The sequence below is a fragment of the Vigna angularis genome, chromosome 2, assembly GCF_016808095.1.
Source record: "Vigna angularis cultivar LongXiaoDou No.4 chromosome 2, ASM1680809v1, whole genome shotgun sequence".
In the NCBI taxonomy this organism is placed as follows: Eukaryota; Viridiplantae; Streptophyta; class Magnoliopsida; order Fabales; family Fabaceae; genus Vigna; species Vigna angularis.
In genome coordinates, this window is record NC_068971.1 from 25974043 (window position 1) to 25987636 (window position 13594).

The 13594-nt window shown below is 31.3% G+C and overlaps 2 protein-coding genes and 1 pseudogene across 2 annotated transcripts; all 3 read right to left on the bottom strand.

Moving 5' to 3' along the window:
• Positions 1-1382: 1382 nt before the first annotated feature.
• On the bottom strand, positions 1383-2830 carry LOC108327436 (protein SRG1-like; annotated as a pseudogene).
• Positions 2831-6259: 3429 nt separating this feature from the next.
• LOC108327437 (protein SRG1) lies at positions 6260-8704 on the bottom strand. The gene is made up of 4 exons (XM_017561138.2): positions 8249-8704; positions 7140-7387; positions 6742-7066; positions 6260-6652 (listed from the first exon to the last, which is right to left on the bottom strand). Exons 1-4 carry the CDS (start codon positions 8528-8530, stop codon positions 6380-6382), a joined length of 1128 nt encoding a protein of 375 aa, XP_017416627.1. The 5' UTR covers positions 8531-8704; the 3' UTR covers positions 6260-6379.
• Positions 8705-9755: 1051 nt separating this feature from the next.
• LOC108328499 (thaumatin-like protein) lies at positions 9756-10905 on the bottom strand. The gene is made up of 2 exons (XM_017562375.2): positions 10723-10905; positions 9756-10647 (listed from the first exon to the last, which is right to left on the bottom strand). Exons 1-2 carry the CDS (start codon positions 10781-10783, stop codon positions 9971-9973), a joined length of 738 nt encoding a protein of 245 aa, XP_017417864.1. The 5' UTR covers positions 10784-10905; the 3' UTR covers positions 9756-9970.
• Positions 10906-13594: the final 2689 nt, after the last annotated feature.

Sequence of the window (13594 nt, forward strand, 5' to 3'; positions counted from 1 at the left end):
GGACATTCATTTAATGTTTTGTATTTGGAAGCCAAGTGTGCCCAAAATTGTCATGAATTTCCATTGCCATTTGTGTGTATTGGAATTTGAATAATGTGGTGAAATTGCTGGAATTTATGTTTTAAGGCATTGTGGTCCTCTGCTACCACCTGTTATTCTGACCAACAGGTTTGAGACTGACAAACAGGGGGACCACTAAGATGCCATATGTATCAAACTCTCCTATTTCCAAATCTTTTTTCAACTAGTTCGTATTTTTTATAAGGAAGTTAGCTAAGATAATTTTTTCAGTAATTCGTATTACTTTTTTCAAATTATTCATATTTTCTTTTCAAAGTTAATTAATCTTATTGAAAGAGAAATACCAAAACATGTCAATTAATTTATACCAAAACAGGAGTGAGTGAGACTTTGGTATTCGTTCTGATCATATTGAAAGAGAAATACTTTATTTCACTAATTTGTAATATTTATTACTTTTTCTAATCATGTCAATTAATTTAGAATATTTTAAGAAAAAGATACTTGATACATCCTACAATATAATGAGATCTCTGATGAAAAGGTGCAAATATTGGATGCAAAAATTTCTCTTCCTTTTACAGCACATAAAAAAAGTGTAGATGGAACCCGACACAGTCCACCCCTTACAAACTGTGTTAGACTGATTGATTGTGATGGCCAATATTATATTACTGGTGTATGTCTTGAAGTTTATTTTCAATTATGAAATGTGTAGAGAACACAGCTCTGCTATACATTCTAGAGGGACATAGAGAAGTGGTCCTAAAATCTTGTGAGGGAACTTGGAAGGATAAATTGTATGGTTTGGAATTGGAACATGTTAATTGTTCTGATCAATCTTCATATGATGTATATCCAAAAAAAAATTAATTATTTCCTGTAACTTGAAAAAATCTATTATGTGAAGTGCATATTTGTGTCCAAACCATGAACATGTGATAGTGTCAGTTCATACAGTAATTTCTCGCTGGCAAGATTCCAATGGAACTGACAGCATTACAACTCAACAGATATATATATATATATATATATATATATATATATATATATATATATATATATATATATATATATATGAGTGTCAAGATAAATATGCAATCAGTGATTAAGTCGGTTTAGAGATGGATAAAGGAAAGTGCCATGCTACTGAGGGAAAACTGAAATGAAGTTTGCAAAATTTGTGGAGTAACAGCTGAGATTACAAAATTGGTTTAGAATGAAATCTAATTTCAGTGATATGGACTTGCATTAATAAGAGAGTGGAGACTCTAACATGAGGGAGTACTTCTAAAATTTATTTTCTTCTCCCATTTTCTCTTACGGCTACTTTCCTTTCTTAATCATCTTGATTTCTCATATCAGAATCCTCCATCTCTTACTGCTATTTTTAGGTGTGTTTTTCCCTTCAATTTGCTCTTAAGAGCATGTGTCAAATAATCTCCATACCTTATTTTCTGGTACAACTTAGTGTTTTGAGGAGGGATAATAAAAAAATTCGCAGATACAGGTATCGCTGAGTAAAATTCGTGACGGATAATCACTATCTGTAAATATTTACTATCCGTGGATAGCGAATAATGAATATTTTAGTACTCGTTTCTAAATAAGTCGGGTACCCGTGGTACCCATTAACCGAAAAAGATAATAATAATAATTAATTTATATATTTTTTTAATTAAATTTAATTAAGAAAAATTAAATTATATCTTATTAGGTTAAATTTAATTAAAATTAAATTTATATTTATATTTAATTTAATTTATATTATATTATATATGTTTTTTATAATTTTATTTAAATTTTATTTTAAAAATGTATAAAATTTTTTATTTTATTTTTTGCAACTATTCGCAAATATTTGCGGGTTTTAAAAGATTCGAGGATATTTTCTAAACGGATATCCGTGCAGGTAGTGTGTCGAGTATCGTGCTTGACCCGATCCGTTGTCATTCCTAGTTTTGAGCGTCTATCATATGATCAAGGGGCTCAACTTCCACATAACTATGTGGGCACACAAACAATGCATAAGAAATCATTTTCTTGTTCTTGTTTGTCATTGTTCTGTGCTATACACTCTTGTATTTCCCATTAGTCAAGATCTGCAATGATTGAAAAAGGAAGACACTCACAACAAGAGTAAATGATTAAAGAACTAACCTTTTGTGATGACATAAAGAGATCGTTTAGTACCTGAATAACATCTCCAACATTGACAACTAGAGCATTTGATATTGGAGTCACTGGCACCCATCCTTGTTGGTGTCGAATTTCTAATCCATTTATATCATCATCTTGCATAAGTAAGGCGATGGTGCTTGTGTCAGAGTGTGGACTCAAACCAAGCACTTGCTCAGGTGTGTTACAAGGAGGGTAATAGTTCACTCGAAAACCTTCCAATGATTCTTCATGCAATCCGAGAAAAACATGCTTCTGCATCCCCATGATCTCTGACAATGAACTAAGTATTTCCTTACTAATTCATCTAACTTCACTTGTATATGCCTCTATTACCTCCCTGCATTAGTAGATGAATTTCGTCAAGTGATGAAAAGTAGTGTTTAAAGTTTTCAATCGAGAGGAGCACCTACTTGAATCCCTCTAGAGCTTTTGGCCAAAATTGAAGCTTCTTATACTGGGTGGGGTATGTGTGTAACATCAGTGTATCTGACCAGTCTAGTGTCTTCTCCCCAAAAATTGTGTAAGTCTTACCATAACCATGTATCTCATCTGATGACATTGCATACTTGTTTTTCTCTTCTATTAGAAGATTGAGAAACTCAGATATTGCATCCTTCATTTCCTCCATATGTAATCGATATGTAATCGAATAGACATAATGACTATATCGACATGCTCGATGGTGTTTTCAAACATATATAGTACATGTTACTTTCTATAAATTTTGAAACAAAAACAACTTACAAGTTGTTTCACAAGAGGAAATAGCTTAAACATTTCATAGATACTATTATGCATGCCTCTAATAACACAATTTTTGTATAATTTTGTGCATCACTTTCATTGGAAAATCCAATACTCTTTGTTTCACATGTAATTTATAATAAAGCAACTTGTTTCTAATAACCAACAATCCAACTACAGAAAAAGAACAAAAATATAGTCCACATTCAAGAACAAATTTTTATATCACAAGGTGAGCTCAACTACTCAAATCACAATGCAATTTGACCCAGTTAAAGGATCACAGGATAGTCATTTTATTAATAAATCATGTTAAGGACTACACAAATTCTTCAAATTAGTTTCAACATTAAAAAACCAATCTAGTGGATGATTCAAAGTCTATGACATCATGTGTTGAAGATTAAGAAAATAACTCTGCACGTTTTTGAAAATCTCAGCACCTACTGAAGACGAAAACCCAAATTTGAACGAAAGGCGAAAACGAATTTTATTTGGAAACAACTATAGATGAAGATGCGAGAGAAATTATAATAAAATAGTAAAGTGTAGTACCAACATATTTCAGACCACACCTACCAAACAAATATCAATTCTATAAGTTTCGAAAAGGTGAGACGACATGCTAAAACTAGTATGATAAGTGTGATCTTAGCCACAATCTTTCACATGAATTTGGTAGACCATGTTGGAGTGAGACATCAGAAAACAACTTCGATTATAATGTAAGTTGGGGGAATGAGAGAGGTTTTTCAGATGATGATTGAAAATCTGAAGAATTAGTTAATGGACCAGAAAGTGATGAAGAACATAAAGATATATAGGGTTATGGAAAGTTTGGAACATTTTGTATGGCAAAAAGTATGCTTGATTTTAAATGGGAAGTTGGGACATATTTTCCTAAAAGGCAAGACCTTTTAGAAGCCATCAAAAGTTATACGTTGCAAAATGACAGAAATATTAAATTCGTAAATAATAATTTTGTGTCATGCAGGCCAATAATTGGATTTGATGGAGATTTCTTGAAAGGGAAGTATGGTTGAGAGTTGTTAACAGATGTTGGACGAGATGTCAATAACCAAATGTTGCTTATTGCATATGTTATGATTGAAGTAGAGAACAAGAATTCATGGAGCTATTGATTGATGACCTTGGTAGGGCTCCAGTATGTTCATCATTTACTTTTATATCAGACAAAAAAAGGTAATAGCCATCTATAATTTGTAATTTTTGTATATTATTAATGGTGTTCATTAATACTATGAAAGATGACCTTGAGAACATAGAGCTCGACCTTCATTATATAGAGTTCAACCTTCATTATGTAGACCTTGCACTTTATTCAATTAAAACCAAAGGGCCTACTTCCAGCTATACAAGAACTGCTATATGGAGTTGACTAAAGATTTTGTGTAAGGTACTTGTATACCAACTTTAGAAAGAAATATCCTGGAAAAAATCTTAAGCGTCTAATGTGGAGGGCAACTACATCGACACATCCACAAACTTGGGAGATGGAGATGAGAAAGATAAATGAGTTGAACCATGAGGCTTTTAAGCATTTGATAGTTATTCCTCCAAGTTTTGTATGTATAACTTAACAATAATTTATGTTTTCATTAATGTTAATATTTCTTTACATGATCTCCTCTATATATTGGTCAAGATCAAGGTTCACTCACATGTTAATTTATGTGAGGCCTTCAACAGTGTACTAGTTCACACCTGGAGTAAACCTATTATACCATGTTGCAGGACATCTGGGTTTACATCATGTAAAGATGGGCAACAAATAGATTAAAGATACAATCATTTTAAGGATCCATTTGTCCCAAAATCCAAACTAGATTTCAAAAGGAGTCACAGTTAATCAAATATTAGATTCTTAGGTAAACTTCATTTATTACTTGTGAATTATGTTAAATTTGTTTTTTGGTTCATTATTATTGTTTTTTCTCTTCACAACTGGTCAGTGAACAAAATATTTGAAGTTCGACACGTGTCATACAGTGGAGATAAGTTTGTCGTCAATATAAACGATTTTTATGCACATGTAGGAAATTGAGTATCAGTGAAATTTCATGTTGTCATTCCTTGGCTGCAATGAAGTTTCTCAATATAAATGGAGAATTATACACTCAATATAGAAATCCAACAGAAACATCTAGCTTATAAAATAAGTTCATCATCTCTACATTTCAACACTTCTGCTGTGTGTTTTTCATAGTGTCATTGATAGTTGAATCACTCTCTTGTGTCAACTCATTCTTATTTGAGTCAAGTTTTTTCTTGCAAACTTGATTCAACATGGCAAGGAGGATTCATCCTTTCTCGGAAAAGAATTATCCTAAAAAACTTACATATGGATATATCCATATGTAACTTACTTACGACCATTTTACATACGAATTTTTGTTTGTATGTAATTTGTATGTAACGCTACATTACATATGGATTTTTGGTCTTATATACGGACTTTGACTGTATGTAATTGCGTTTTTTCTTGTAGTTTGTTACTTGTTTTATAGCTGCATTTTGGAGTTTGATATTTAGATACGATCTCGATATATTAGGTACATGTAACAAATTTTATGCAACTTTGTTTTGTTGATAACTCACCCACATTGTTACGTATATATATATATCTCTATGTAAAAGTGTATTTTTTTCTCTTTTGTAAAAACCCTCTCATCTATTGTATGAAATATACATGTTTTTCTTTTTTTTCACCCATTCGATCTCTTCATTTGTGATCAATGGCTAAATTCTCTCTCTCGTTGCTCAAACTTGTACATTCACATATCCTCGAAATCATATAAGATTTTAAATCTAATTTAATTTCATAATTAATTTATAAAATAAGATTTTTTTTATACGTGTAAATTCGTATTATTTCTAATTAATATAAAATCTATAACAACTGCTGCTCCTTCACACATTTTCCATAACTTTTACAACTGAACCTTTTAACTCGTTCTTCTTCTTTTTTTCTGTAAAAAGAAAAATAATCTGAGTACGATTATGTATAGTCTGAGACCATGAAAAGAAAAACCTCATGTTTGGTGAGGCTGGAAGTGACAGCATTAAGACTCAATTTGTTTGAAAGGAAAGTACTATCCTTCTAAGGAAAAGCTAAGATGAGAATTTAAGCTTTGTGGAATTTGATAGAATAAGAGTGACAAGACTTGCATTAAGAGAGCACAGACTCAACTCTCATTCATGTATTTATAAATTATTATTTTCTTATAATATTTTATTTATATTTATTATTATTAGTATTATAATATCATATTTTATTATATATGCAAAGCAGTTCTCAGACAATGTTCATGGAAATGTTTGATGTCAAGGAATATTTCTTCCCACTTATTACAATACAAACACAATTCGTAAATCGAGAAATTGGACTTGGTGTAAGTTTTGTTTTGTTTTGTCAGTTGTTTCCATTCCTGGTATCAGAATGCTCTAACATTGCCACATCAATGTGTGTTTTTCCCTCCATTTTCCTCTTCATAGATTGTCTCAAATAATCTCCATACCTCACTTTCTGGTACAACTTGGGGTTTTGAGCATCTATCATATGATCAAGGGGCTCAACTTCCGCATCATCCTCTGGGCACACAAACAATGCATAAGAAATCCTTTTCTTGTTCTTGTTTGTCACTGCTCTGTGCTCTACACTCTTGTATCTCCCATTAGTCAAGATCTGCAATGATTGCAGAAGGAAAACACTCACAAGAGTAAATGATTAAAGAACTAACCTTTTGTTTATAATATAAAGAGATAATTTAGTACCTGAATAACATCTCCAACATTGACAACTAGAGCATCTGATATTGGAGTCACTGGCACCCATCCTCCTTTGTGTCGAATTTCTAACCCATTTATATCATCATCTTGCATAAGCAAGGTGATGGTGCTTGTGTCAGAGTGTGGACTCAAACCAAGCACTTGCTCAGGTGTGTTACAAGGAGGGTAATAGTTCACTCGAAAACCTTCCAATGATTCTTTATGCAGTCCGAGAAAAACATGCTTCTGCGTCTCCATGATCTCTGACAATGAACTTTGTATTTCCTTACTAACTCGTCTAACTTCACTTGTATATGCTTCTATTACATCCCTGCATTAGTAGATGAATTTCGTCAAGTGATCAAAAGTAGTGTACATAGTTTCCAAATGAGAGGAGCACCTACATGAATCCCTCTGGAGTTTTTGGCCAAAGTCGAAGTTTCCTGTATCGGGTGGGACATGTGACTAACATCAATGCATCTGACCAGTCTAGTATCTGCTCCTCGGACACCACATAAGCCTGCCCATAACCTTGAATATCGTTTGATTCCATTGCATACTTTTTCTTCTCTTCTATTGGAAGTTCAAAAAACTCAGCTGCTGCATCCTTCATTTTCTGCACCAGCTCTTTCTTAACACCATGATTTACTATCTGCAGCCAAAAGTAATTGCAATCTCAAGCAGCATTTCATGAAAACCAAACAAACTTCTTCTCATCAATATTCCAGACATTTTAGCTATTACGAAAAGACACATCCAGATTCCTTAGGAAGTTCACACATTCACAGAGTTAGTTGGATGAAGATCAGATGGTTTATATTTATCTAGGTAAATTCGACTTTAAATACACATTTAAATTAATAAGTGCACACAATGGTCTGTATTTATAAATATGTATATGTTCATACCACACATGATAGTCTCATTATTTAAGAATTGAGGTTTAAGATAGTTTAAATACTCTTTCTTTTTTATATCTTTTAAAAGCCAAAACCGAAGGCTCTAAAGTGACAAACTTGATTTAAGTTTCATTCTTATTTGAAAGATTGATAGTAAATGTCATTCTTATTTGAAGGATGATAAACTTGATTTAAATTTTTGTCCCAAAAAGATTTTTCATAAATCTATATGATTAATCCTATTAAGTAGTTTAAAGGTATTGGAATTATAAGGTCAAATGATCATCATGGCAATGGTAACATACTAAGTTTGTAAAATTTTCATATTTTCTTCTCATCTTGTTCATTTCTCCTTAGTATAGAATTCAAACTCAAACTAGAGATTTTAAAAATATTATCTCATGAATTGGTTATACTGAAGTTTAAGTTGTCTAAATGAAGATGCATGAATGGTTTTACTATGTCTCTAAAAGTTACAGTGATTGTAGTATACTCTGAACAAGTGGCACTATTGTTAAAAAAAAAAATATATGTAGAAGTGCTCTTTGTCTTTGTGTAAGTTCCCATTTGTGCATATTTGTAAGTAATTGACAGTAGTGTTGATAAGAAATTACCTGAAAGAAACCCCACTCTTTGCATGCTACATCCAATTTCAATAACTCATCCTTGTTCCCACATGAGAGCAGTGCTAAGTCAATGACAGGTACCTCAGATGAAAGGTGAGGCATGTGATTGACTTTTTCCAGTTCTTCATTACTCCTCACATATCTTTGAGGAACCTGCAGGGGATTATTCCTTACAATTTCTTGAACATTGGGGACTGGTATAGATGGAGCAAAAGTGGGTACTTCCTCCATTTCAGTCACCAACTCTTCAACATCTACATTCAGACTCATCTTTCTTCTGCTAAGATTGTTTCCTCTGAGATTTGACTTTGTTTGTAAGGGACATTTACTATTGTAAGCAAAGTCTTGGAGATTAGTTTATTGTCACCTTGTCTTTGTTTTTCATGTATTGCAGGTTCTGTTCGGAGGATCCAAAGCAAAAAAGAATTGCTTAGTTTATCATACAAGGGAACGATCCCATTGTCTCTAAGTTTTTTTCCAATATTATTATTTAACGATCTCAATGAACCTGTCCAATATATACATATATATTGGATCTCTAAAATGAGTCTAATTTTAAAAACATTGGCTACCAACTATTCCCAATCCCAATTTATTGAAATATATTAAACTATGAATATGGCAAAGCGTCATTATCACTAAAGCAAAAATGTGAAATGTTATTCTATGTTCTCTGCTTTTCAATCCATCCTACTTTAGAGAATGTTCTCATGATGAAGAACAATTCTTGTTTTCCAACATGGAACAACCTAGGACATATCTAATACCAAATATAGCCTAAAAGAAGATGGTAGTATATGATGAAGATCTTCTTTTCCTCTTTCCTAATTTTAAATCATCTAAAAATCTCAGTAAATCAATGAGGGAATCCTCATTTTGACGTATCTCTTATTGGAGAAGAATGTAAAGTGATAATAACAAGATGAAAGCCCTGCATAGATGAGGCTAATGGAATAACCAAATGCAAAGTAATGATTCCACATGACTCATACCAAAAGTTTTGCATCCTATAAAGAGGAGAAAATGTTGAATAAATTTTTTCTCTCTCTTGCTTGAGACGTGTCTTAAAAGATAAAGTCGTGAGGACTAAATTTTGCACTCGTATCGAAGAGATATACTATTTTTTGGTGTATCAAATTGTACATGACCCAGCATGGTAAGATTCTTGGTGTACAAAACCTGCTAGAATTCTAATAAGCAAAAGCTTCTATTCATTGAATTTCCATCTTTCTTAATGAAACTTTCATGGAAGCAAATGGTGGTAACAGTAAGATAAAAAAATGGAACATTTTGGTATATTATTGTCCGTAATTTTTATTGCAGATGATGCTGCTCAGATTTTCTTTCCCCTTTTTTCTGGTTCCAAGAGGTTGGTCACATGATTCCAATATTTGGTCCCTTGTAATAATGTGAGTATAGAATGTGCAGTTTACAGGTTATTATTCCCAAGTTAACTTCATACAAGGCAAAGCACTATCAACAGTAAGAGCAAAAATGTGAAATATTGTTTTTATCAATCTACCCTTTGTTTCAACTACCTTGATGGCAAAGAACAATGACTATTAAGACTCTAAAAAAGAGATAACTATGACAATTGAAGATTAAAAAACAGAACTAAAATATTCAGAAAACAGTTCTTCACAGATAACTGATGATCTTTGCAATTCTCCAACAGCAGCTTCAACTTCAGTTTTGTCATCATGAATCCCTTTACAGTGGAGGAGGGCAGAAGGTGATAACATATCTTGGAGCCCTGCATCTGTTAAGGCTGCTAGAGTCATCATATGCATAACTATAAGCCTTAGGACATATAGCCTTAAAGAGATGAGCAAAAAGAGTAGGCTTGCAAGTTTTTGGGTCAGAATAATTCCCTGTGCAGCAATATTTAGCTGATTGCATAGCCAAGCATGCACTTTTACACCCCACAACTCTGCCATTTCTCTTCACCTCAAGTGCTGATGGACAGCAAATATTCAAATCCACTTCACAAGATGCCACTCCACACCCAACTCCACCCCCAATGGGCTTCATGGAAACTGGCAAATTGAAGCCATCCACCAAACTCACATCATAGAAGTGCAAAGGGGAGGAGGAGGATCCAAGGGTCATTTCCACCACTGTTGCAGGTGGCAATCCTCCTTGCCCTCTACAATGCAGCTTCCCATTGCAGTCACCAGTGACACAGTGCCCATTTCCATCACTGTCAAAGCTACAACCTTGCCTACCCCAAATTCTCCCTGACCACTTTTCTGGTACGTCAAGCACAATTTCTTCACCACTCCCAAGATGCATCCCACCATCTTTTGGACTTTGCTGCCCTGCACCGCCAAGTATCCCTGGCCACACACTTTCCCCACAGTTGTTCACTACAATAAGTTGAGCACCATCTGCTACAAACAACATAAGACAAATAATGCATACAAAGGTTTCAGTTACAAATCGAAAAGAAACAGTGTTATTACCTGTGAGTATGATGTACCAAAATGCAACCAGAGAGACGAAAATGAAGGAGATTTTCGCCATTGTTTGAGCTCAATGAATAGCAACACAACAACAGAAAAGTTTATGCAACCTATATACGCGTGAGTGACAGTGCGTTTGAGGCTTCCAGGTTCCAAATATTTCGCTCTCAAGTATAGATCGTGCCAAGTGCTATCTTTTTATACAAAAACAAAACGGTTTTGCAACTTCCCACTGTCACCCTCGTTAAGCTTTTGCCTTTATTTTCTCTAATTACTTTCTACTTTCTCTTTCATAACAAAGTAGCATATATGCATTGCTTCCAGCTGGAGATTTCTTTTTTACGTAACTGTGATATTAAAATGGTTAAAATATTGCTATTTAAATACTGTTTAGCGATTTTTGGGTGGATGAGGTTGCTGCTAATTTGGCAACTTGCAGCATCTTTGGGTGAGAAAAATAAAGCAAGAAAGGAAAAACACTACAACATGTGAGATGAAGTTATGAACTTTAGTTGCATTAGAGAATGTTTACATCTTAAACTTCAATGACATGACATTCTTTTCCATAAGGGGCATTATAGAAGTACAGGAATGTCTGTAGGATTTTTGCTTTATAACATCAGCATTATCTGCTTCTATGTTAAACTGGAAAAAGATCAATATTTTTTTCAAAGTTGGTTCGCAGAGTAATTATGCCTTCTACTTTGTTCAGTCTTGTTGCTTAAGATTTATTTTATTCTTAAACACATATTAAGTATAATTTAACACAATTTGGGTTGCTTCATGACCAACTTGAGATTTAAGATTGCCAAGTGTGTGAGGATTTTGATACAATTAATTTTTGTAAAAAATAAATGCAAAAATATATTCAATTCCAAAAATTACATAAAATTGCTTCAATTCATAACAGTTTTGGATTCAAAGTTAAACTTTCTTATGTTGATATATATATATATATATAACAATTATGTTCTGTCGTTAAATTTTTTAAGATTATCTTGTTATTAAATTATAATATTTAAAAACTACTTTGATATTAAATTATATTTTTTAATTTTGATTTGATGTTAAACTGCAAAATTCAGAAACCAATTTACCACTATAAAATATACATCAAGATTAGAATGGTTACACTTTTCATAAATTAGATGCCAACTAAGTTTTTTCATATATATATATATATATATATATATATATATATATATAAATGATTTTTTTATCAATTTTACTTTTTAAGTATTTATTTCTTTAAATTTAACAATTTTTTAAATGTAATTATTTTTTTAATTGTAAAACAATTTAAAAAATAAATAAAAAGTATCTATAATAAAATTACATAAATTATTTTAATTCAATAATCTATAATTATACAAAGAGAATTCCTCCTTTTATGTCACAATTATTATTTCTATTTTATCCTTTAAAATATTTTTTTTTAAGATTAACAGTTATTTTGACATGTTTTTTTATAAAGCTCTTTCAGCATTTTTTTTCTTCAATAGCTACTTTTTTTTTCTCCATTCATTCTAAGAATTTTTGTTCTTCATCATGTTATAGTGTTTTACCCTACATTAAAAACCTACTTATATTTCGTTAAATTTCATATTATCATAAAATTACTAAAACTATTAATTGATAATATAATATATTATATTTAAAAAATTGTGTATACACAAATGTTATCACTTTTATTTTTATGTTAGGTATAATAATAACAATAACAATCTTAGTTATATATAAAGAGGATTATATATTTTATGGCAGAATTATTATTTCTATTTTACACTTTACAATATGATTATTTATTTATCTTTGAATGATTAACAGTTATTTTAATATATATTTTATAAAACGTTTTCCGCAGTTACTTTTTTTTCATCTATGTTATCTTTTTATTTTTTTCTTCATTCATTTTAAGAATTTTTGTTCTTCGTCATATTTGTAGTGTTCGTTCCTCACATTAAAAAACTTACTTATATTTCTTTTAATTTCATATTATCATAAAATTACTAAAATTATTAATTTATAATATAATATATTATAGATATTTAAAAAATTATATACACATATGTTATGTATGCTAGTTATAATAATAACAATAATTAACAATGTTATTGTTTGTTATTATCATAAAAAAAAACATATGTTTTCGCTAGTATTTTATATCTGAAATTATTATCAATTTATTATGAGAATGAAGAACTTTAGATTAAACTCTCTATTTTAAAAAGTATTTGTGATGTTAGGAGAATTAGATAAAGAATTTGTAAAAGAATTCATTTCTTGTACTTCTTATCTTCATGCGACTACAATTCTTTTCCCTGAATAGGCATAAAAGATTTTGGCCAATGATTTTAATTGACGCCGTGAAAAAAAAAATGTTTAATATGTAAATTTAAACTATCCCTTTTACTAATTTTTCTTGATTTAGAGGTTAATAACTCTTACACTTTTACTATTTTTTCTTGATTTAGTGGTTAATAACTCTTACATTCTTAAATGTAAATATTATTTTAAAGAACCTTTTGTTTCGTTTAGTAAAGCCATGTGATTTTTGTTATATATCTCGTATTTTTCAAAACTTTATTTTCTATGCATAAGACATATTTGGGTGTTGCTCCCTCCACCTCCCTATGTGTTTTCTCCACCTTTCCAATTTTCTGAATTTTTTTTTTAATTACAAAATTAACCTTTTCTTTTATTTTTTTTAACCTTTTTACGTTTTTATTTTTTTACTTTTAATGTTATTTACCAAATCCTACGTACTTTACTTTTACTCTTTGCTCACAGTCCCACCCCCCAAAGTTTTCTCTTAGTTTTAAGATCCGTCTTTTCTTCTTCACCTCCGTCACACTCTTTTCTCTCGGTGAAA

Excerpts from the sequence above, each read along its gene's own strand:
- LOC108328499 (XM_017562375.2), bottom strand. The coding sequence starts at position 10,783 with ATGGCGAAAATCTCCTTCATTTTCGTCTCTCTGGTTGCATTTTGGTAC. Across the intron at positions 10,648-10,722 it reads TTGGTACATCATACTCACAG|ATGGTGCTCAACTTATTGTA; the intron begins GTAATAACACTG and ends TGTTTGTAGCAG.
- LOC108327437 (XM_017561138.2), bottom strand. The coding sequence starts at position 8,530 with ATGAGTCTGAATGTAGATGTTGAAGAGTTGGTGACTGAAATGGAGGAA. Across the intron at positions 7,067-7,139 it reads AAAACTCCAGAGGGATTCAT|GGATGTAATAGAAGCATATA; the intron begins GTAGGTGCTCCT and ends CTACTAATGCAG. Across the intron at positions 6,653-6,741 it reads ATGTTGGAGATGTTATTCAG|ATCTTGACTAATGGGAGATA; the intron begins GTACTAAATTAT and ends CAATCATTGCAG.